The sequence below is a fragment of the Rhipicephalus microplus genome, chromosome 2 (genome assembly GCF_043290135.1).
Source record: "Rhipicephalus microplus isolate Deutch F79 chromosome 2, USDA_Rmic, whole genome shotgun sequence".
NCBI classification, from domain to species: domain Eukaryota; kingdom Metazoa; phylum Arthropoda; class Arachnida; order Ixodida; family Ixodidae; genus Rhipicephalus; species Rhipicephalus microplus.
Genome location: NC_134701.1, coordinates 103,679,045 through 103,703,331, shown reverse-complemented (window position 1 = coordinate 103,703,331; position 24,287 = coordinate 103,679,045). Strand labels below are relative to the sequence as shown.

Below are 24,287 nucleotides of genomic sequence, written 5' to 3'. Positions count from 1 at the left end.
CATCATACCTATTGTAATTCCACAGCGCCCTATTTTTCATCACTGCTGCATTCCTGTTACCTTTAGACGTCACGTATATTTCGTGTTCCCTTAGGTACTCGGTCCCATTGCTTCTCCATATGCCCAGATATTTGTATTTATCTGTTATCTCTAGCGTGACTTCCTGCATTCTAAGCTCACTACCTTTGTTATCATTGAAAATCATGAATGCCGATTTTTCCTAACTGAATCTAAAATCTAACCTATCTCCCTCATTACCGCAGATGTCCATCAACCTCTGCAAATCTTCCTTGTTGTTGGCCATTAGCACTATATCATCTGCGTAGATTAATGCTGGTAGTGCCTGATCAATGAGTTTTCCTTGTTTGACTAAAGAGAGGTTGAAGCCAAGTCCCCTTGCCTCTAACTTGGCCTCTAATCCTTGTAGGTACATCATGAATAAGAAGGGTGACAGTGGGCACGCCTGCCTAAGTCCACGTTTCACCACTGTGGGCTTGTATACCTGTTTTTCCCACTTTTTAACTACCTTGTTAGTTTTATAGATTTCCTTTAAACGATTAGTGACTCCATCTTTTACACCCAGTGTGTCTAGTATTCCCCACAAGTCCTCTTGAACCACGCTATTGTACGCTCCCTTGAATTTCTGCAGGCCGGTAGGAAGCTTCACAGCGCAGCGCCTGATCTTGTGAAACGGCGCAGCCATGTAGGCAGGGCATTCAATTCCCTCCCTATTTTTTGTATACTACTGTCCTTGTGTACATCGTAGAACACATAACAGCAATGATAGCAAACAGATCATTGATTCGGGTAGGCTTGGTGTTTTTATTTAAAATGGAACAACGAGGAAGCTGCTGAAGCTCGTGCCTGGATACAGCTGCTTTATATGGAGATGAAACTTTAACGAAAAAAAATGTAATGATAAACAGTAGGCTCATAACAAACACCATTTCTCTGAGGGTGCATGGAATATATGTCCCATGCAAGGCTATGCATTGCAGTCCTTACTGCATTAATTATGTACACGTACTGCAGGGCATGCAAGTGTATGCAGACACACGCTGATGAAATGACATTTTTTGCTACATACAAACGTGCACCGCACAAAATAAGACGCACGTGTTTGTATAGTCAGTGAACACTCGTGAATATTGATGAAATCACACAGCTCGCTTACAGTATAAAATAAACACAATTGCGAACAATAAAATGCGACGCTGTTTAAAGAGGCGGACCCAGGTAACGAGGAGAATTATCAGTATGGCATACACATCACGTGTCAAGCTTTTGCAACATCTAAAGAGACTAAATAAGGAAAGTTGCCTTTGTAAGGTAACATGACAGTACCAAATGGAGAAGCCACACGAGAGAACAATTCATCGTGGGCTAAAGAATGTGTTTTAAATATTATACACAGCTTTGCAAGATAATATCGACGAGTTTTACTCGTCTAGGTGTGGGAGGTGTAGGCCTGATAAAATGCGATGTTGCTTCAGAGCCTTTCTTTCGTAATATTGCAATTTTATTCAACTCTCTCAAACGCGGCACCGTAAATTTCTACTGGGTGCTCGAACACGGCAAGCAGGTCGCGGGGCAAAATCTTTGTAACATTTTATTACCGAAACAGCGATACTAGCAATGCTTGAGCTGCACTTGCTGTTTTCTAAATTGTAACCTCCTCAATCTCATCACTGTGATCAGGAAACAGAGAGGAAAAGTACAGCAGTAGTACGTAGAGAAATATTCAATTTCAAGCCCTTTAGCAATATCATCTAAACAAATTGCCAGTTGACTGTTGAATTCTCGATGGAAACAAACAGCTGATCAGGGACGCAAGCTTGGCTTGGCACTGGCTTGGCCGTTCATACAGAGCCAAAAGCCGCTGCAGGAAACTGGATTGCGGATCGTATTGAGACAAAATATTTTATACAATTTTGTTTTCTTTGTTTCATTTCTCTAATTGCTCTTGTGATGGCGAGGACCGCGCTTCGTGATCTCATGTACCGGCGCACTGTTTTTAAGTTTAGTATGGTGCACGATAATACATGATTGCGTGCTTTAATTTAAAAAGGTTCGCGAGTATGGCAGCAACACTGCAATGTCGGGAAGAGGCACGGGGAAGAGGATAGTAGTAGAACCAGTAGCAGCTGTATGCCCGGGTGGAGCGACTGATGCCCAGATGGAGGAATGTCAACCCGATGCCTTTTGTGTTGGCCGTTCTGGCAGTTCCGCCGACTTTATAGAAAGAGACGACCCCGTCGCTTGTCCTCTTCTCTTTTCCTTCGGGCATCAGCGACAACATTGACGGACGACGTGTTCGACTTCACCGTGCATGTGAGTATAGGTTGGTTTTTCATTCGAGTGAATTCTTGTTCAGATTTGCAACTTGTCGACTTCATCCTGATCACCTGTCACCGGCAATAAGTCACATACGTGTGATATTTAGGTGAAATAAATGATAATGCACATTTTCTGCTCCATTTGCGTGACTTAGCTACACCAGGACATGAGGTAAAGCCTTTGTCGCCTAGCCAATAGCAGGCAAGATCGATCACTCGCATGCTTCAGTTCAAGAATCAACGCTCCTGCCTTAAAATTAGTAAGCTGCTCGCAAAGAAATCTTACCGAGGCAATTTTGTTTTCTGTGAACCATGCACCGTAGATATGTCTTGAATAACAAAAAAAAAACTTGAAAAATAAATGTCGCGACCTTTTAGAAAACGCCGTGTCTAAGAGCTAGACGCGGCATTTTGTAAGAGGCTCATTAAATTCAGTATGTTTTCGTAGTTTCTGCTTGAAATTATTATTGTCTATGAATTTCATGAAGCCCAATCTTTTGCTTTGGCTGAAAATCTCGGCGGCAAAAACTTTGTTCAGTGTCCCCTTAAGGGCAGGTGTAGATGCCATCATTTCAGTCGCAAATCTTTTTGCTAGTCGGTCGGCTGGTTAACAATAAGGGTACTAACTAGAGTTCCAGATTTCATCAGCAACACATCGTCATGGCTTCATCAGATGCTGCATTATATACATTCTATCCTCGTTTTTAAATAGGTGTACCGTATGGTCCACTGTTACAGGAAACAAGCGAGCTCATGGACAGTGAGCCATGTGGTGCTAACTGGCAGCGAGACTTGTGAATGGGACGTATGCGCATAGAATCGGGGTGCGCCCAGTTTTGTCTGCCATTTCTCCGCCTGTACGCATGACAGCATTGGAAAGCGCATCCGTATTTTAGCTGCGCAATTTATCTAGCCCAGTGCCTCCTGCTTCAGGGATTTCCCGTGAGCACAAAAAATGCATGATTTTAATCGTTGCTGCAGTGTTTTGCAAGTTGTCACTGTAAAGCACATCATATTTTTCGCTTAATGCTCGCTGCAACTAGAAAGTTTCGATGACTCAAAATGCTGTTCAGGTTTGATGTAGCAAACATTTTAAGCTCGTCCTCGTGACCATAAAATATTGGTTTATTAAATAATGGAAGGCAGAGTTGGTATCAGTTGATTTACAGTGTGAAAATGAAAAGTGCGAAGGACCGTGCCTCGCAAGTAAGCCCCGAGAGCATGAGCAGAGAAGTAGCAGATGAGGACGCTCATGCGCTGCATTTCCAAATCTCACCAGCACTAATGCTTGACGGACTGCTGGCCACGCACTAGCGTGTTCTTTCTGAAACAGTACTTTGGCCCTGTAAGCAAGTTCTTGAAGGGCATAAGTAAAACGTAGAATGGGCCCCCTAAATGCACCCATCCTTGAACCATTGGACTTATGAATTAGTGCCCTTTTCAAGATACAACTATTCTGAGCTATAAATTGTGACAGAACAGTGCACGAAGTTTATAAATGGGAAAAAAGTCTTTAAATGTCCCCTTTATACATAGTGTTCTTGTGATGTCACTTCTGCCGTTGTCGCCCTCTCCCGCCATGCCCGGGTAACTCCCTGGGTACCTACGGCAGTTCACGTGCTGCAGTGCGGTTTGTTGGGGGCTCGTCATCTGTTGCTGTGAACGATGTGGAAGCATTGTGGTTTTTTGTTGTCTTACTTTAACGAGCTCATTGGATTAGGAAGGCCTCGCTCGTTCACTCGATACAAGACCAGATAATCAAGATGTGCGACACATATACCAGCCACGGCGTACACCGGCTGCCCGCCACAACCTATGAGGGCCTATTATCTTGTTTTCACTACAAATTGCCTGGCCCAAAAACAAGTGAAAGCTCAAAATCTGTCGAGCCGCAATTTTAAGAGTGGATGTGCGAAGCGCAGCTGCTCTCATCGAAAACTAGTCGTGCAGAGCTAGGCAAGTTTACAAGAGATATAATATTATGAATATATTGTCACGGCCTACGTCACCAAAGTAGCAATGCCCCCCCCCCCCCCGAAGTGTTTTAAACAGTGCTGATGTTGAGCTTGAGCCTCTTTGATTGCAATTTGTGGAAATAGTCGAGGGAAATATTATACAAGGCAGATAGCGACTTTGCGTGGTGTGTGCCGCGGTAATGCCAGTCATCACTTTAGTTTTCGCGTATGCTTTAACACACTTTTCACTTTGTATTTTGCTTTTGTTGTACGCTAATGTACAGTGGAGTCACTGAACATGATAGAGACCGTGTATAGAATTAATTGACTAATTAAAAAAAATCCTGACGCCCAACTTGAACCGATCGGCTATACTTCAAAGTGAACTAATATTGTTTCCCATTCTTTATAGTTTGTTTCAATGCAATACCGAATCTCCGCGATCGCCATCACGATTTTAACCGCCTTCCTCGCCATCATGATTTTAACTGCGGACAAGTTTGTATGTGCAGTATCTTGGTAAGCTATATCTGTTTGCAGGTAAATACTTGGCTATGGCACTTACCCGTAATGAAGTTGCACCTGAAGATGCAAATATTGCAAAGTTTCTTCAAGTAGCTTTTGTTAATCTGCACCAGCCAAATACGCTGGTACTTTTAGGAAAATCGGAATGTGTGTTCTCAATTTCAGGTTATAACTTTCAGCGAAGAAACACTCTAAGCTCTGCTCCCTCTGCGTGGACTACTAAATCAACTTGCCTCACTAGCAGCTCATAATTTCTCAAACTTGCAACGTGAGGCAAAACTAAACGGGTGCAAGCACGAGGAGATAACATGGCAGTTGTAGGCGATAGATTCGGTTGGTGCCCGGGCATGTTGGTGGCGCATTTCGGAAGTGACGAAAAGGCGCTGCGAGATGCACGTGCACACTTTGTATAGTTGCTGTATTGGAGAGCAAACTTTTTTCTTATCTGAGCAGTTTTACCAAAGGAAGCTTCATCATATGGCGTGATAAATGAAGCGAATCCACAGGTTCAACCACATCATAGCCTCGCTGTGCTTTTGTACTTTTTTTAGCTCGCAAAATTTATTTGTACATATAAGTGACAACTTGCCAGTAATAAGGCAGCACTTGTTTCTTTACCATATGATCATCTCCGGTGTGCTGCTGCCTCAATATTTCAAATTCTAAGCATTTACACCATTGTATGCTAACTTTTCCTTCAAAGTGAGACAAGCCACATGTGTATCGTAGATCAAGAAGCATGCCAGTTTTACGTACTTGCAAGGTAAACATCAGAAATGCACAGTTGATCAAAAATACTAGTTTAATGGTGCATCTACATAGCAAAGCACCTGTGGCACCTCGGGAACAAGATAATGCCACATATGTTACAAGAGATAATTAAAAAAGACAGGGGACGTTCCGTGAACAAATAGAAACAAAAATAAAATGGCACGTGGCAGCGAGCGAAGGCGGGAAGAGGGGGGAGCCCGTGGGACTTCAGCGGATGAACGTAAGGTGTGTGTTTAATATGTGGAAGAAAAAAAAATTCAAAATTTTGGCGACTGAAATGAGGGTGACTTAGTGAGTGCGCTCATGACGAGAGTAAACAGGGTTATTATTATTATTTTTTTTTTCAAATCTCTTTTGAAAGCCACAAAAAATCTGTATGTGGTGCAGCCTAACAGAAGGTCCGTGAAGGCAAATTATGAATTCGTCGTTGTACAAAGGCCTTTTTTTTTTTTTCATGCGCACCATCCCTGCCGCGGTGGTCTAGTGGCTAAGGTACTCGGCTGCTGACCCGCAGGGCGCGAGTTCGAATCCCGGCTGCGGCGGCTGCATTTCCGATGGAGGCGGGAATGTTGTAGGCCCGTGTGCTCAGATTTAGGTGCACGTTAAAGAACCCCAGGTGGTCTAAATTTCCGGAGCCCTCTGCTACGGCGTCTATCATAATCATATAGTGGTTTTGGGACGTTAAACCCCACATATCAATCAATCAATCATGCGCACCATAAATAGTGCTCAAAATTTAATTGCATATGTTGTTTTCATCCTCACTGTATTCCGTGCTGTTTATGATGTAAAAAAAAAAGTAGCACGCTGAAGTGGTGCTGCTTTTGGGCAACAGTTGAAAATGGCGGGGTGCATGAATGCGGAATACTGCCGCTTACACTCAAATCACTCTTGTGGTCACCTCCCACTGTTTGCAGCATGTGTTGTGTATACACAGCTGCATATTTCCTAGCTAGAAAAATTTGATTTTAGGTGTTTCACGCCATTTTCCATGTAACTATTCCACAATTGCACACACTGATCAGCAGGCTTTCAATTGGGCTGAAGGACACAGGTGCCATAAAATTCATAGTCGATTCTTTCAAGAAACCGTATGTAAAGGCTGAAGCTTCATGCGTACATACACACACACATACCATATTGTTTTTTGTACTTTATGAAAGCTGCGAAGGTCTCATGTGCCTCCAAGCGTAACCTGTCTTATTTATTTTCCATCACCGCAAATGTTTTGTGAGTTTCAAATAAAAGTACTTTGCGCATGGCCACATTTGGGTAATTTTTTTGTGTAGGTGTTATTTGAGCAGCCTACAGTGTTTACTTTATAAGCCTGTATGTATATGTTGCATTATAAGGATGCAGAATGTGTGTAGCTGTACATTATAGATGAAGTGTAAAAATTAAGTGTGTCTATTGTAGTGTTCTTGCAACCAATATTACCCCCGTATTCTAGAACGTCCCTCCACTCAACGCTTCACCTTCACTTGAGATGGCTGATGGGAGCGCCGTCTCTAAGCAGAGAAAATTGCTGCATGTCAGCAATAATCTGCTGTGATTCTCGAGTAGCGCAGCGTCGCTTTCAAACGAGCAGCGGCACAGTGCTCAACTCTGTCAAGTGAAGGGTGAAAGTCGAGTCGGGGAGCGTTTATGAATATGGGGGTTAGTTTTGTTGTCTTGTTAACCTGCCATTAACACTGGATTGATGCTACTTTGCTCTAGCTGTACAGTGCTCTCCAAGGCTCAAGGAGGCACCGAACGGGGAAGGCTCGGAGCAAACCATGCGTGAGTTTCCTTTCATTGTTACACTATGCACGTATTAAGTGATAGACTTTAATGTATGCTATTTGTATTGTGCAAGTTTTTGGGGACATACAACTTCCAACACTTACATGTTCTGACGAAAATCACTCAAGAATGAGAGAAGCTTGTGCAAAAATTATGCAAGAGTGTAAGAAGCTTTTGCAGAAGTCTGTGAAATGAAGTTTTGAAATTTTGTGGCAATGTGTCATTGTATAGTGGTCAACAGTCTTGCTCAGCATGCTTGACTGCAGGGCTCCCGGCTGCACAGGCGCATCTACGGAGTGCCTGATGCATGATGGGCCAAATGTCAGCCTGCACACTGGTGCCTCTTATCCCCGTTTGTCTGTTACATCAGTGTCTCTTGTAAAGGGGATCAACTGTGCTACCTTTTTTTTTCGAATGTAATGAGTTCTTTTTCCAGATTATTGTTGTTTTAAGGTAGAGCCTCACATTTCTATCAAATACTGAAGATTCTATTTTTCCTTCTAGATGCTATGAAGTCACTCCTTGTGTTACAATAGAGTGAACACTGTTATGAGAAAAGCAACTTTATGGAGTTAACTCACTCCATATTGACTTAACACACAGAATTGGTGAAAACTACACTCCATTCCAGCTGCATTAGGAATAATATTCATTTGCATACTTCTGTTTTTTTTGTTTGTTTGTTGGCTAGAGGTTTGGAGTATTGGGTGGCCAGAGGGCACTGTGTAGTCTTTCTTCATCTTCCCAATTTTGTGAACATCAATTGATAGCCGTATGGGAAGCAGCCAGCATGCTGAAACAGCGGTGCAAGCATGCAAGATGTTCACCATTACATGCAGTCAGTTGCTGTGAGCAACCTACTGCATACAATTAACTGCGAGTGGTGAACTAACGCTGCACTATGTGTGCCTCCTGGAAAGCTGCAATGTTAAAGTGCCACAATCGTATAGTAACATGGATAACATCGCAATTTGTTTGTTGAATAATTTTGAAACAGAATCAATGGAGTTTTGGATAAATTTGTGTATCTGCCTGGTTTATCAAAGCTACAGAGTCAAATGCGGTATATACTCGCGTATTATGTGTACTTTTTTTGTCAATCCGGTCATGTGCGAAGCTAGTAGGAATCGCTGGCCTAAAAGCTCAACTGGGAATATATGTTGCAGGCGCTGTCACAGCTGTCTCAAAGCGGATTGTCATTTGTTTGCTAAGCCTGTTCAAATGCCCCCATTTTCTTGAAGTTCTTCCGAACAGTGCTCACAAAAACCAGTTCCCACGACAGGGTTATACCAGAGAACATAAGTACTCTCCAATAATTGTCGGGAACCCAATGTAAAGTAAGATGCAGACAAGGAAGCGCGATGCCAACACAGGGCTCTGTGTGTCGCCCTTCATGTGTGTGTGTGTCCATTCCTTGTCCCAGTCTTCTATTGCGTTGTATTCCCTCCGATATCTAACCAACACACCCAAGCTTCTATGCTAAGTCTTATTCAACGCACTCTTCTGCTGGCTCTCATACTGAATATTGCATGTCGAAGAACTCCACGCTGATGTGCTTAGTGGTAGCACGGTTTCAGTTTTCTTCGGTAAGCTTTATAACAGCAATCTGCCTTGTATATAATTATTGTAGCCTATCACAAGGAACGGTAAAAACGCAATGGCCAGATGGCGAAACCGAAAAAAAAAATGAGTGCGAAAACCTGCCTCATCTAGTTGATGTGACAGGTCCTTGCACGCGTTCAACATCTGTGCTGTGTCTCGGGAATACATTCTTGCCGTGGAAGAGGTGGGAAGATAAGAGGCAAACCTTTAGGCATTTCGGACTACACATAAACAGGTTTCAGTTTTCAAGTTCGATATTCTAGGTAAAGCATAAAAGTTCATGGAAGAAGGGACCTTGCACTCAGTTCATTTTGTGTAAGACTGCACTCGCCTGCTCGACAAGAGATGTGCCTGACCAGAGCATCATGAAGTCAAATGTGTCTGTGTGTGTGCTGGCAAGGTGGCTCGGGCTGGTTGGGGAGGGCAAAGTATGCGAGCAAAAAGTTTCTTGTAGTAAAGCAGGCTGGCTAATTATACTGGTGAGCAAATTATGTGAGGATGAAAATTGTGCGAGTAAATATGGTATGTACTCTTGTATGTTTCAGCTCTATTGCTACGGATCCTGCGGATCCAACTTGGCATCTGGCAGCAACAAAGACAGGTTCTGCAAGAGGTGCGACAGCTGAAGCACAAGGTACGGCTCTTGTCCGTGCCTCAGCACGCCCAGCCAGCACAGGGCCCCTCTGACCTTCCCCGGCTGCCTGCTGGTACAATTGGAGAAGTGGAGGCAGCAGAGGCAGCTGTGCAGAGTAAAGCTGTGGCTGCGGCTTTGGTGTATATTTCTTGATTTTTAATATGCCTATGTAACATGCAGAAATTTAGTACTGCTTTAAGATACTGTGTTTCGGGAAACAAACTAGTCAGGTTATCTCATGAGCCACTGTACTACAGTCGAATATGAATAATTCGTACTCAGAGAGGCCAGAAAATTTGTTCAAATTAAAAGAAGTTCAAAATAATGAAAGTTACCGTAATTACTTGAATCTAACACGCACCTTTTTTCCGGTTAAGAGAGTTCATAAATCGCATGTGCGTTAGAATCGAGTACGAAAAAAAAATGAATATGGTCATTCTATTGTCATCGCCACTTACAAAATGGCCGCCCCCTACGTGCGTCGGCATGGCGCGTCGGTCATTTTTGCCTATGTGTTTCCCATGCGCGGCACTTCATACGTGTGCTGAGGAGTTCGTCATCTTGTAGTACATTAGCATCGACGGCATGGTAGGGCCGACTCCAAAAACTCGACGAGTGCACCACAATGCTGCTTCTAAAAGAAAAGTCGTAGCGTGTGCCGGAACGGACAGAAATCGGGCCGCATTGCGGTCATTCGGAGTTCCCGAAACGTGCGTGCGGGACTGGCGGAAACAAAAGCAGAATATTGTCGACAGCAAAGATTCACGCAAAGGCTTCAGTGGACCACAGCAGGGTCGGTTTTCAGAAATTGAAGAGCTGCTCGGCGAGTATGTGATTAAGCAGTGAGCGGCACAGCGGCCCGTGACGACAGAACTGCTCCAAGTGCAGGCTATGCAGTTAGCCTTAGAAAAAGGGCTAATGCAGAGCCATTTTAAAGCGAGCAGGTGCTGGCTAACGAACTTTATGAAGAGAAAAGGCTTTTCCCTCCGAAGGAGAACGGGCATATGCCGGAAGTTGCCGGAGGAGTACGAAGAAAAGCTTCAGAGCCTTCAGAGGTTCCTCCTAAACTTGCGGCACAACAACGGCTACCTGCTTGGGCAAATCGGGAATGCCGATCACACGCCTCTTTACTTCGACATGCCTGGCACCACAACCGTCTAGGAGAAGGGGGCAAAGCAAGTTTGTGTACTGACATCGGGCCACGGTAAAACTAGAGTGACAGCAATGCTCTGTTGCACGTCAGATAGGCATAAGCTTCCCCCGTATTTCATATTTAAATGGAAGATGCTCTCAAAAAGAGTCGTTTTCGCGAGTGGTGTGATCAAGCGGGCCAACGAGAAAAAAGGGTGCGCGTTGCAACCGATGTCTTAGTGTTTTTTTTTTTTTGTCGTGGAAACCGGGCGCGCATTACAATCGAGGGCGCGGTAGAATAAAGTAAATACGGTAAACGAGAGGAGGGCTCACCATGCAGTGATGCATGTGCATGGAGAAGTTTTATTCACAAATTACAGGACATCCGTCATTAAGTAAAGTAGTCAATACGTGTCTGTACACGTTGGCCTTGCAACGAGTCAACAAGTTTTGCGTGCAGTTTGCAAAGCATTTGTACTTCGGCTTCAGTATTCTCCTGGCAAAAGAAGTTGCGCGCGGCAATGTCCAGTGCTGACACTCTTCGAAGACAACTGTGTTTCCACTGTTACCATCTGCGCTGCAGCCGGAGCGTGGCCAGCACATGATGAGAATGGAGGAGCGTCTCCACCTGGAGAAAAGCAGATCGGCATTCGAGAGGGAAACACTCCGCGGCAGCTTTTTTTTTTCTCTCTTCATGCGTGGTGTTGAAAGGAGAAGAGTCTCTACATAGCAGGAACGAAAAACAGGGAAGCGTGACACCGGCGCGTTGCAGATCGGCATGAGATAGCCAACTCTCTGCGACAGCTTTTTTTCCCCTCTTTCTCTTCATGCGCAGTGTCAAGAGGAGAAGGGTCTCTACGTGGCAGGGACGGAAAAAGCCGAAGCGGGGCACAGGAATGTCGCAGATTGGCATTTGGCAAACATTCCACCGCATTCTTTTCTTTCCTTTTCTTCATTTTCTTCTTCAAGCACAGCGATGAGGTGTCTGAAGTGCCACCGCAGGATTGGGCGGGGTGCTGAGAGAATTTTCGGACCGCGGTATAGCTTTGATTGGACCACAGCGTCAGTTCGAATTAAGTGTGTGAATTAAGCTAGCAGACGATGTAGGCGGCATCGTGTGTTTGATGGGCAGTGACTAGCAATAGCCTGCTTAAAACAGACATTCAGTAATTTTGTTCATTTATCACCCTATTTCGTGTCCGCTGCGGCTCTCTCTACTTTGAGCTACAGTTCACCCTGCCTTGTGTTAGCCGTTTTCTTACTTTTTTAAAAATCTAACATGCACCCAATTTCGCAGTGTGAAGAAAAATGCACCTTTGCTTATTGTGATGAGATTTCTATAGCGACATGCCTCTTTGTTGGCCATCACAGAAAAATATAAACAGCAAATGGTGCGACCATCTAGTGCGACCTTTATTTTTCTATCAGTTTCATCTATGACCAAGATTTGGTCGCTCTAAGGTTGCCTCTTGGTACGCCTTGATCATGTTCATTTATCTTGTTGTGCTCTGCTTACAATGCATTGATTAAAAACATGTCCAAGCTTCTTTTTGAATTCCACATATTTTATCGTTTTTCACCTATAGAAGCTACTCCTGGTCAACATTCAGGCAAAGACATTGTAACCTCGAAGAAACGTGTATTGGAACTTGAGCACTGTACAAAGTAATTATACTATTTCATAGCTAGAATGAATATTTATTAAGGGTTATAACAGTGTTGTATTTGATTTCATAACAGCGAAACTGCATTCAGAGAAGGACTCTGAAAAGTTCTCACACTGAGTGTGAGAGGGCTGATGTGGAAACCATTTTAGGTCAAGTGAGTTGAAGTTAGCGTAAGAAAACAATGAAATGTTGTAATGCCCAAAAATTCAAGTTGTTGTTTTCAGTGTCCTCTTCTTGCAGATTTTTATCATGAAAACATTTCGATGTGCTGTTGCGTCCACCCCATCTATGCTTCTTGCATTTTTTTACAGTGCAAGCACCTCCTGCTGATTGGGGGACGTGGCCTCCGAGAAATTGGTGTGAATGCCATGAAGGCTGTATTGGCACATGACGTGCAAGTGCTGTACAGCCTTCATGGCAGAAAAGGGAAAAGGGCCTTTGTGAACCTGAGGCTCTGTAGATTAGTGACAGGTTAGACTTGTTCATTGTTTTATGTGTGTGTACCCTTGTGTATTCTCTGTACTGCAGTGCTTCATGTGTACTATGGTATTTCTGTTCTTGTATGCAGATGTCATCTGCCAAAAAGCAGGGTGCGACCAGGCGGAGGCCCTCAACTTTATTAAGAGGTGGCTGCCAGGGTCTGGTGATCGCTGTGGGGGCAGGAAGCGGCGCTTCAGAGAAGCATCTGTTGTGGAGCAGCCCGATGATCCCCACTCTGAGTGCAGATTATCGGCTGCTCGCAGCAGCTGGCTTCCTGCCCAGCCACAGCAGCCAGGGCCTTGACAGCACCACTGTCACTGTGCCCCCAACGCAACCTGACCTGCAGTAGAGCGGGCCTTTTTTAGTTGTGTATATATATTTTTCAATGTATACATTTTTTGTTGTACCAAATAAATAAATAAAAAAACAAAGAATAAATAGTCTGCAGACTGTCGGTGGTGCACTGTTCGGCTAGCTTATGCTGATTCGGAAGCACCATCACCATGTTTTAGTTACAAAAAATGCTCTAAACTATGAATATTCTCGATTACCATGTGGGGGACATATGTGGGGATTGCAAGTGGGGGACATACGCTTTCAACATTTACTTCCTAACGACTTTTTTCGATCTGCTGTACCAAATACCAGTACCAAATAAAGCACTCGCTATTGCAAAAGATAAATTGGTAAAAAAATAAACTACGCTTCTAGTGTTAGCAAAGGGAATGAGGTATAAAAGATGAAATAGATCGAGTAACTGCTTTCAGTTCTCAGCATTTTTCTGTTGCCCCAAGTATACAGGGCTGCAAAGCTACAAGAGCGGGTCATCGAGGCATATTGTTTACATCTTCCGGTAAGAAAAATTACCTACTAATAATGGTTACGTAATGGCAAGCCAATCAGTAGCCAATATTCGTCGTGCAGGAAACATCGGTGTAATAACGGCATTTGATTGGCTGCAATGTGGCCCTGGATTGGTCCAATGTTGGTCGTACATCCGTAGCCAATATTCGTCGTGCAGCAAACATCGGCGTAAAAATGGCATGTGATTGGCTGAAATATGGCCCAATGTTGGCCAAATATTGGCAGCTTTGTCGGCAAAACGACGGCAATACGATGGACCTTCGTCGGCCCAATGTTGGTTGCATACTGGCTAAAACATCGGCAAAACGTCGGCCCATCATTGGCTTGAACGTCGGCCCGACATTGGAAGAAGTTGCACTTCCGACGTCGGCCCGACGTCGGTGCCGATGTTAGCCGATGTTGGTCCAAGATTGGTCCAACGGTGGCGTGCTGCCTGGGTGGTATTCTAAAACAAATTCACAGCAAGCGAAATTGTTAGATAAAAACAATGACGCACTGCAAGTCAAAGGTATATTGTGACCTGGTCTTGAACGTGTGGTGCGAAACGACTTCGTCTCAAAGAGCACATTTTTCAGCAGACTAGCGGCAAGACATTAATATAAACGTTTTTTTAATGGCGGTACTCAGAGCTCATTGGCATCAGCGTGCTTTTCTTATAAGTAGTAAGATGGCGCGGCAAGGTCTAAGGGCCAACTTCAAAGATTTTCGCCCCACGCGTGTGAATGGGCAAGGGCTTTTTAGCAATATCAGTAGTTTTGCCTACTGTGATCTACCCGCAGGTTAGAAAGCCCGAAGTTCACTACAACCACTGCAGCAGCCGCTTTTTTGAAGGAGGCACGCCACTCACACAAAAAGAAGTTACAAAAGTGATAGTTTGATACTTGCACTCGTCCTGTTGCATTGCAGATGATGCACTCAGTCTTCTCTTATGCAAGGACTGCAACACGGTCGATGCCATCACCAAGAAGTGCCAGTGTTTTGAGGCCGTGAAATGTCTACGTATCACCCATAATTTCACTCGACTACCAAACACTGCAGCAACCTGGTCGTGCGAAGAGGGGCCTGCACTACAGATGCCGTTAACTGCACAGCACGTGACCAAAATCATCAGACGTCAACTTGAAGCTTTGTCTCCTGCGTCCACGTGCTCCCATGCCTGTGACTCTAGCACTCAGATGGTGCCACTGGTACATGCCATTGTGCGACAAGAGCTTTCCAATGCTGGACTGGCCTCAGAGTGCATTACAGCTCCCTCTCAGCCGAACGACCGTCATCAACCTCCTGTTTCGTATGCCCAAAGCCAAAACCTTGCGGCGCGCCTTCGCAATCCAGCCGAGTGGAGGACTGCTGAAGATCGCCAGATTTGTTTCAACGGCCACCGTATCGGACACGTGGGTCCGCCATTGTAACACTCGGTGGTATTGGCATCAGGCATCCTATGGGTACAACCATCGGCCAGAGAGGGATGACGGACTCTTTCAAACTTACCGGGAGTCACATCAGGCCACCAGTGAAGACGTTCCTTCTATGCTGCCATATCGCCGTCGCTCTCCCTCTCCGCATGCTCACCAGTCCCGTTCACCACTCTCCCGTCGCCCGTCGTCTCGCTCGCCCCAATTTCGCCGACCAACGTCGCTGACTGACCACCTGCCGCGGGAAAACTAGGTAATTCAGCTCCCGGAGGTGGTGTTGCATCGACCTCTTACCCGCTAAATCCTCTGACTATGCTGCCGACTCGACGCAACCTTATTGACGTTGAAGTAGATTACATACACGTTGTTGCACTTGTGAACACAGGGACTCACATATCAGTGATGAATTCAGAACTTCATTGCCGCCTTAGGAAAGTTTTAACGCTACCCACTGTGCCACTCATCTAGGTCGCCGACGGCGGGACGTTTTCAGTGCTTGGAATGAGCTCCGCGCGTATAAGTGTGGCTGATCGCTCCACGACAGTGCTAACTGTTGTGCTCGAGAAATGTTCCCATGAACTTACCCTCAGCATGGACTTTTGATCCTCCCACTCTGCCATCAATGATTGTGAAACTGGCATGCTTCAACTTGATTTACCGTGTTACCATGGTGACCCAACACCAGCTCAACCACGTCTGTGTTCTACTGATCACGTTCGCCTCAAGCCGTTACTTACGTGAACCTGAGATCTGTTCCTCCTGTTCCCAATGGTGACTACATGTTGAGACCTATTGCTGACGTTCTGCTGGCCAAAAATGTTGCCGTGCTTCACACACTTTTGAGAGTCACGGGAAATACAGCATCTCTTCCGATCCTAAACTTCAGCTGCTGCGCTCAAGGTATCCCAGATGGTATGACTTTGGCAAAAGTTTCTTCTATAGATGCTGCCATTTCGGCGCTCGTTGCCGAATCTTCCTCGTCCTCTGCTTCGTTCTCATCCTCGAAGAGCGCAACGGATGCCACCTTCGACAAGATGATCGCTCCGGACCTTCTTCCAGAACAGACAGCTGACATCCGGCACCAGCTGAAATCCTACCGCGACATTTTGATTTTGATGACCCCCCTTTGTGTCAGACATCTTTTGTAACTGATAGGATTAACACTGGAGACGCCAGCCCCATCCGACGACGTCCTTATTGCGTGTATAATGCTGAGCGACAGGTTATCCAGCACGAAATTGAAGAAATGCTCACAAAAGACGTCATCGAACCTTGCTGCCGTCTATGGGCATCGCCTTTCGTGCTAGTCAAGAAGAAGGATGGCAGCTGGCGCTTCTGCGTAGACTACCGTCACCTAAATAAAGTAACACGTAAGGACGTGTATCCACTGCCGCGGATTGACGATGCTCTCGACTGCCTAAATAGGTCTGCCTACTTTTCATCAATCGACTTGCAATCAGGATACTGGCAGATTTCTGTCGATCATCGAGGCCATGAGAAAACCGCATTCATCACACCGGATGGACTTTTCCAGTTCAAGGTTATGCCATTCCGATTGTATAATGCGCCAGCTACATTTGAAAGGATGATGAACGCTCTCCTGCGTGGATAAAAATGAACCACGTGCCTGTGCTATCCGATGACGTCATCGTATCTTCACCTACATTCGAAAGCCACCTTAGCCGCCTAACGGCTGTTCTTGAGGTTTTCCGGACAGCAGGACTTCAGCTCAACTCTTCCAAATGTCGCTTTCGCCATCAGGAAATGACTGTGTTGGGCCACCTTTTCAGTGCTCGAGGCGTGCAGCCTGATCCTGACAAAAGTCTAGTTGTCAAAGATTTTCCATACCACGTTCCACAAAAGATGTACGGAGTTTTATTTGCCTTTGTTCTTACTTTCGACGTTTCGTGAAGAATTTTGCTGGCATTGCCCGACCACTTACGGAGCTATTGAAGAAGGACATGCCTTTTTATTGGGGTACTGACCAAGCAGCTGCCTTCAGCACCCTCAAAGCATTACTTACTTCCCCACCCTACTTAGCCCATTTCTACCCGTCAGCCCATACTGAAGTTCGTACCGATGCCAGCGGACATGGAGTTGGTGCTGTTTTCGCCCAGTGGCAACGAGGGCAGGATCGCGTCATTGCTTATGTCAGTCGCCTCCTTTCTTTTTCGGGGAGCAAGTTTTTCATTACAGAGCGTGAGTGCCTCGCACTAGTCTGGGCAGTCGGAAAATTTCGACCGTACTTGTTTGGCTGCACCTTTTCGATAATTACAGATCACCATGCCTTGTGCTGGCTGTCGTCCCTTAAAGATCCAACTGGACGACTTGGTCGTTGGGCCTTGATACTACAAGAATACAGCTGCGACGTGGCATACAAATCTAGTTTAATGCACCAGGATGCTGACTGTCTATCCCGTCACCCCGTGGACCCACCTGACTTTTCAGCACATGATTCTGACCCTTGTGTCTTCGCCATGTCGGCTTTCACCAACATACGCACGAAACAGCTCAGCGATGTCCACTTGCGGTCTATCATGCAGAGTCTACGTTTGCCTCACGTAGACCAGTCGCTACACTTGTTCGTTCTACGCGATGACATTCTTTGCCGACGCAACACCAGCGCCGAGAGACCAGAGCTACTACTCGTTGTTCCTGCGACACTTCGTTCCGCTGTACTTGAACAGCTTCACGACGCCCCAACCGCGGGATATCTCGGGGTCACGCGCACGTACGATCGTGTGCGGCGTAGATTCTTCTGACCAGGCATTTACCGTTCTGTGCGCCGATACGTTGCTGCATGTGAGTCCTGCCAGCGCTCTAAACATTCTACCTTGCCACCAGCTGGTCCGCTACAACCAATAGGCATACCATTCCGTTCTACCGCGGCGGTCTTGATCTCGTTGGACCATTTCCTACTTCTCTCACTGGAAACAAGTGGATAGCCGTAGCTACTAATTACGCCACTAGATACGCTATCACTTGAGTGCTACCGACAAGCTGTGCCACTGACGCCGCGGACTTCTTGCTTCATGACGTAATTCTTCACAATGGCGTTCCTCGACAGCTGCTGACTGTTCGTGGTCGCTAATTTCTTTCAAAATTAGTAAGTGACATCCTTCGCTCGTGTTCGACGCGTCACAAGCTCACTACAGCCTATCACCCACAAACAAATGGTCTTACCGTGCGCCTAAATAGAACATTGACCACAATGCTCTCCATGTACGTTTCCAAAGATCACCTTGATTGGGATAGTACTTTGCCTTATGTGACATTCGCGTACAATTCGTCACGCCACGACACCGCTGGCTTCTCCCCCTTCTATTTATTGTTCGGCCGCAATCCAACGTTACCCTTCAATACTCTTCTCCCATCAACTAGGCAACGATTACAGAGTACGCCCGGGATGCCACTGCTCGGGTTCAAGTGGCCCGCCAAATAGCACGGGAACGTCTTCTTGGCACGCAGCTCTCTCAGAAGGCCCGCTACGATAGCTATCACAGAGTAGTTTTCTACTCTCCAGGTTCATTGGTCCTCCTCTGGACACCATGCCGCCACATTGGCCTCTCTTCGAAGCTCCTGTCTCGCTACTCGGGGCCTTACAAGGTTTTACGCCGGCTTACCGAGGTCACATACGAGATTACTCCGTTTGACAGTCGTCGTCGTCCGCACCCGCTACTGACAACATCCACGTTACCCGCCTCAAACCCTACTCGTACGCATTTGATCCTACTCTCCTTTAGGCGCCGAGACGGCGCTGCCAGCGCCGGGGGGTTATATGTTACACGACATCGGCAACGAAAGAGCATCATAGACGACGAAGACGATGAAAGCGACCGTGCTCGTGTTGTTGTTCCTGTTGGCCTTCATCTTGGCTGCAGCTGCCTCTGACTCTCCCTGCATATTTTGTAAATATATTTATTCCATTCATTCTCTCACCCCCAAGGCAATATGTTCCAGTATATATATATATATATATATATATATATATATATATATATATATATATATATAATGCCACTAGTACAAGTTCTACAAGTATTATTTACACAGATGCTGGCATGCTTGTATGTGCCGCTGTTCAGAAGAGGACAAAGATGCGCGTGCAGAGAAAAACAATAGTCATCGGCCCGGTTCTTGGCCGATCCCTCCTTGTGGTCGAGTGCCAGCAAAGCCGAGGGTTCATCATCATCATCATCATCATCATCATCATCATACTGCCGTTGTGCGAATCAGTTTGACGTACTTGTGTGCCATTATCTGCAGCGCACAGTTACGTTGTAACTTGACACTGGTGGAGGTGCTGGGTAATAGTCTATGCACTGTTCCCACGAGGAAAATCTCGGTCCCAACATCGATGCCTTGGTAGAAACAGCCAATCTTCGACGTAGTCAGCGGCAACTAGGCCTACCACCCCAATTCAGCCCTCTTCCGGAACGCTCCAGAACTATTTCATATGCGACAACTGAAAGCCAGACTGAACCGACCGCAACTCCGCCAGCACCATGGCTACCAACCTCTCGAATGCCAAAGCCCTTCCATGGGGAGCCCTACGAAGACGTTGAAGACTGGCTGGACGAATACGATCGAGTCGCCGTCATCAACGAGTGGGACGAGCACCGGAAACTGCGGTATGTCTATTTTTACCTGGAAGATTCGGCGCGTATTTGGTTCGAGAATCACGAGGCCGCCCTGACAACCTGGCCGGTGTTTTGCACTCAGCTGCGGAACACGTATGGTAGCGCCGACTGGAAAGAACAAGCCGAACGTCTCCTCAATTCTCGCAATCAAAGACCCAATGAAAGCGTGGCCCAGTTCGTTGAGGAAATGTCTCGTCTGTTCCGTCGAGCGGATTCTGCAATGACGGAAGACAAAAAGGTACGCATTCTGATGCGGGGTGTCAAGGAGCAGCTGTTTGCAGGACTTGTGCGAAACCCACCAGCTACCGTGGCAGAATTCCTCCGTGAAGCTACGATCGTAGAGCGAATGCTAAGACAGCGGTCTTCGCAGTATGAACGGTCCGACAACCTTGCATGTCTGTCAGCACCCTTCGTAACACCCGATGTCACGAGCGTGAGAGACCTTGCTGAGCTAGTCCGTAGCATTGTACACGACGAGCTGCAAAAGCTTCACGCAGTGCGTTCACAGCCTCAAGTGGCTGCTCTGACAGACATTGTCCGTGAAGAGGTGCGGCAGCTGGTACGACCATTAGCGCCACCTCCAACCGAAGCTCCTCTGCTAACGTATACGGAAGCTGTACGTACTTCTGCACCGGCAGCCAGCTATTTTCCCCGACCGACTAGCCTGCAGACACCACAGCACCTCTCTGGCGGGCCACGCTAAGAAAACCAACGGCCGACTTGCCTGCAGATGCCGCAGTACTTCTCGGGCCCACCACACTATGATAATGCGCGACCTAATTTGCGGAAATCTAGCGTGTGGCGCGCTTCCGACAATCGGCCACTATGCTACCACTGTGGTGAGCCAGGTCACATGTACCGGGAGTGCTCGTACAGACAGATGGGCCTACCTGGATTTCGGCCAGACGCTCGTCGGCCCAGGGACGACGAACGACCCCACGCCATCGCAGAGTACTTGGCAAGTCTACCGTCTCCGAATCTTCAGCGACGCCAATCACGCTCTCCGTCTCCTCGACGCTCTACGTCCGCGAATCAATACTCCACTTTCGCCGATGTTGTTGCGGGACGATCCGCTAGATCCCCAAGTCCATGCCGGGAAAACTAGAATCAGCGGCCTCCGGGGGTGGGACCGCTGTTAAGCTATCATCAAAACAGCCTCCTCCGACCCATCCACCGACCTTCGACGATTCCTTTCAGCCGAAACCTCACATCGCTGACGAACCCGTTTCTGCTGACATTGCCATTCGTGTCGACAACCGTCCAGTGACTGCTCTGGTCGACACCGGTGCCGACTACTCCGTTATCAGCGCTGAACTTGTGGCTGAACTCCGGAAAGTCACAAATTCTTGGGGGCATGGACCAAACCTTCGGACAGCCGGTGGTCATCTCTTGACACCGATCGGGAGATGCACCGCAAGGCTGCAAATCTGTGAGTCGACGTTCATTGCTTCTTTCGTTGTGCTTCCCGAATGCTCCCGAAAAGTTATCCTTGGCATGGATTTCCTTCGTGAGCTCAGCGCTGTTATCAATCTTCGAGACTGCCTCGTAATGTTTGCTGACGACTATGGCCCGAAGCCTAGAGATACCAATCCGCAGAAGACTGCGCTTCGCATTGTCGACGATACCGTCACACTTCCGCCACGCACCAGTATGTTCGTTACAGTACAGGGTGACATAGACGATGACAGTAGTGGTATCGCTGAAGCCAACCTTTCGGTGCTCTTGTCTCAGCAAATCTGCGTTGCCCGCGGAATAATTCAATTTAAACGTGGGATGACTGAGTTGTTGGTAACAAATTTTAGTGGAGCATACCCACATTTGGCCAAACGAACAGCTATCGCTCATTTCGAATTCATTGACGCCGTGGTAGCCGATGCAGTCGATGTCAATCCGAACCTGTCATGTGCGCAGAAAGAGCAAATCCGCTGTATCCTCCGCATGTTTAGCGACTGTTTCACGTCTACATCCAAGATAAAACAAACGCCAACCGTAAAGCACCGCATTGTCACTGACCATGCTGAGTGACCCATAGGTCAGCACGCCTACCGAGTATCACACAAGGAACAAGAGGCTATACGTTCTCAAGTGAAGCAGATGCTCGAAGATGGCGTAATCCAACCCTCGAACAGTCCATGATCGTCCCCCGTCGTACAAGTAAAAAAGAAGGACGGCACTCTCCGATTTTGCGTCGATTACCGCAAACTCAACAAAGTCACAAAGAAAGACGTTTATCCGCTTCCGCGCATCGACGACTCACTAGACCGCCTCCGACGCGTCCGATACTTCTCTATGAATTTACGCAGTGGCTACTGGCAGATCGAAGTTGATGAACGCGACCGAGAGAAAACAGCATTCATAACTCCAGATGGTCTGTACGAATTCAAGGTGCTGCCCTTCGGTCTGTGTTCTGCCCCTGCGACATTACATAGTATGATGGATACAGTGCTCTCCGGTCTCAAGTGAGAAGCATGCCTTGTTTACTTAGACGACGTCGTTGTCTTCTCCCAAACGTTTGAGCAGCATTTGCAGCGACTTAGATCTGTGTTTGCTGCAATTCGCACGGCAGGCCTATCACTGAAACCAGAAAAATGTCAGTTTGGTTACAATGAATTAAAGTTCCTCGGTCACCTTGTTAGCCCTGATGGTAATAGGCCTGACCCAGACAAAACATTGGCTGTCGCAGATTTTCCACCACGTACCAACAAACGTGATGTGCGTTGATTTTTAGGCCTCTGCGCAGACTACAGACGCTTTGTGCAAAATTTCGCAAACATTGCCGAACCTCTCACTCGTCTGACAAAAGACGACGTTCCCTTCGTGTGGGGCCTTGAGCAAACACGCGCTTTCTCCGAGCTCCAGCAGCGTCTCCAGCTTGAGCCCTTACTCGGACACTACGACGAATATGCCGACACTGAACTACACACAGACGCCAGTAACATCGGCCTTGGTGCAGTCCTCGTCCAGTGGCAAGGTGGCGTCATACGCTCTATTGCTTATGTGAGTCGGATTTTATCATCTGCGGAGGCGAATTACACAACTGAAAAGGAGTGCCTAACTGTTGTCTGGGCAATAGCTAAATTCAGACCGTACCTGTATGGTCGCCCGTTGAGAGTTGTTACCGATCATCATGCGGTCTGCTGGTTGGCGAACCTTAAAGACCCTTGCGGACGTCTGGCCAGGTGGAGCTTACGCCTTCAGGAGTTCGATTTGACAGTCGTGTACAAATCTGGCCGGAAGCATAGTGACGCGGACTGCCTTTCTCGAGCTCCTCTTAAGACAGCGTCAGGTGATCACGATCTCAACGGCCGTTTTCTCTGTGCCGTTAGTGTATCTGACTTGGCTGAACAGCAGAAGAACGATTTCGAGCTTCGACAATTCATCGAATATCTCGAAGGCCGTACGCCACATCCACCACCAGCATTCGCCCGCTCGTCATCATCGTTCTGCATCCGCAGAAATATCCTCTATAAAAGAAACTTCGACCCTTACGCGACTGAGTACCTGCTCGTTGTCCCGCCACCGTTACGAGCTGATGTCTTGTCCGCCTGTCCCGATGAGCCTTCCTCAGGCCACTTGGGATTCACACGTACTTTGGCCCGGATTCGCCAACACTACTACTGGCCTAAGCTCAGTCGAGACGTGAAGCATTACGTGAAGACGTGTCACGAGTGCCAGCGCCGTAAAGCACCACATCAGCGCCCAGCTGACTTTTTGAAGCCCGTCGCTTCTTCGACATAACCGTTCCAACAAATTGGCATGGATCTACTCGGACCTAGTCCCAAGTCTCGTGACGGCAACCGCTGGGTTGTAGTCGTTACTGATTACATGACGCTTTACTGCAAAACGAAGGCATTACAACGTGGCACCACCATTGAGACTGCCCACATTTTTATGAAAAACACCGTCCTCCAACATGAACCACCAGCAGTTGTCATAACTGATCGTGGCACAGCTTTTACCACCCGGATGATACAAGACGTCATGCAGCTTAGCGGCACAGTACATCGAAAAACTACTGCATACCACCAACGAAGCAACGGCCTTACAGAGCGACTAAACAAGACGATCGCCGACATGCTATCCATGTACGTTGACCAAGACCACAAAAACTGGGATGACGTCCTCCCTTACATCACGTTCGCTTACAACACCGCTGTGCAAGAAACAACTGGAATCACACCATTCCGGTTGCTTCACGGCAGGGAGGCAACTACAATGCTGGATGCCATGCTTCTACCAGACAGACACCAGATTAGTGTCAAGACGAACGAATTTATCAGACTGGCAGACGCGGCTCGTAAGCTTGCAGTTGAACGAATCCATAAGCAACAATGCATCGACTCGCTGCGGTACAACGCTCGTCGTCGCGATGTCTCTTACCAACCCGGAGAACGAGTATGATTGTGGACTCCTATTCGACAACGGGGCCAGTCGGAAAAGTTGTTACGCCACTATTTTGGTCCCTATAGAGTTCTCCGACGTCTCAGC

General features: G+C 46.9%; 1 protein-coding gene across 1 annotated transcript; it reads left to right on the top strand.

Annotated features, from left to right (window-relative positions):
* Positions 1-7,311: 7,311 nt before the first annotated feature.
* On the top strand, positions 7,312-13,823 carry LOC142785391 (uncharacterized). The gene is made up of 4 exons (XM_075883874.1): positions 7,312-7,366; positions 9,517-9,605; positions 12,715-12,874; positions 12,972-13,823. Exons 1-4 carry the CDS (start codon positions 7,363-7,365, stop codon positions 13,184-13,186), a joined length of 468 nt encoding a protein of 155 aa, XP_075739989.1. The 5' UTR covers positions 7,312-7,362; the 3' UTR covers positions 13,187-13,823.
* The last annotated feature ends 10,464 nt before the right edge of the window (positions 13,824-24,287 follow it).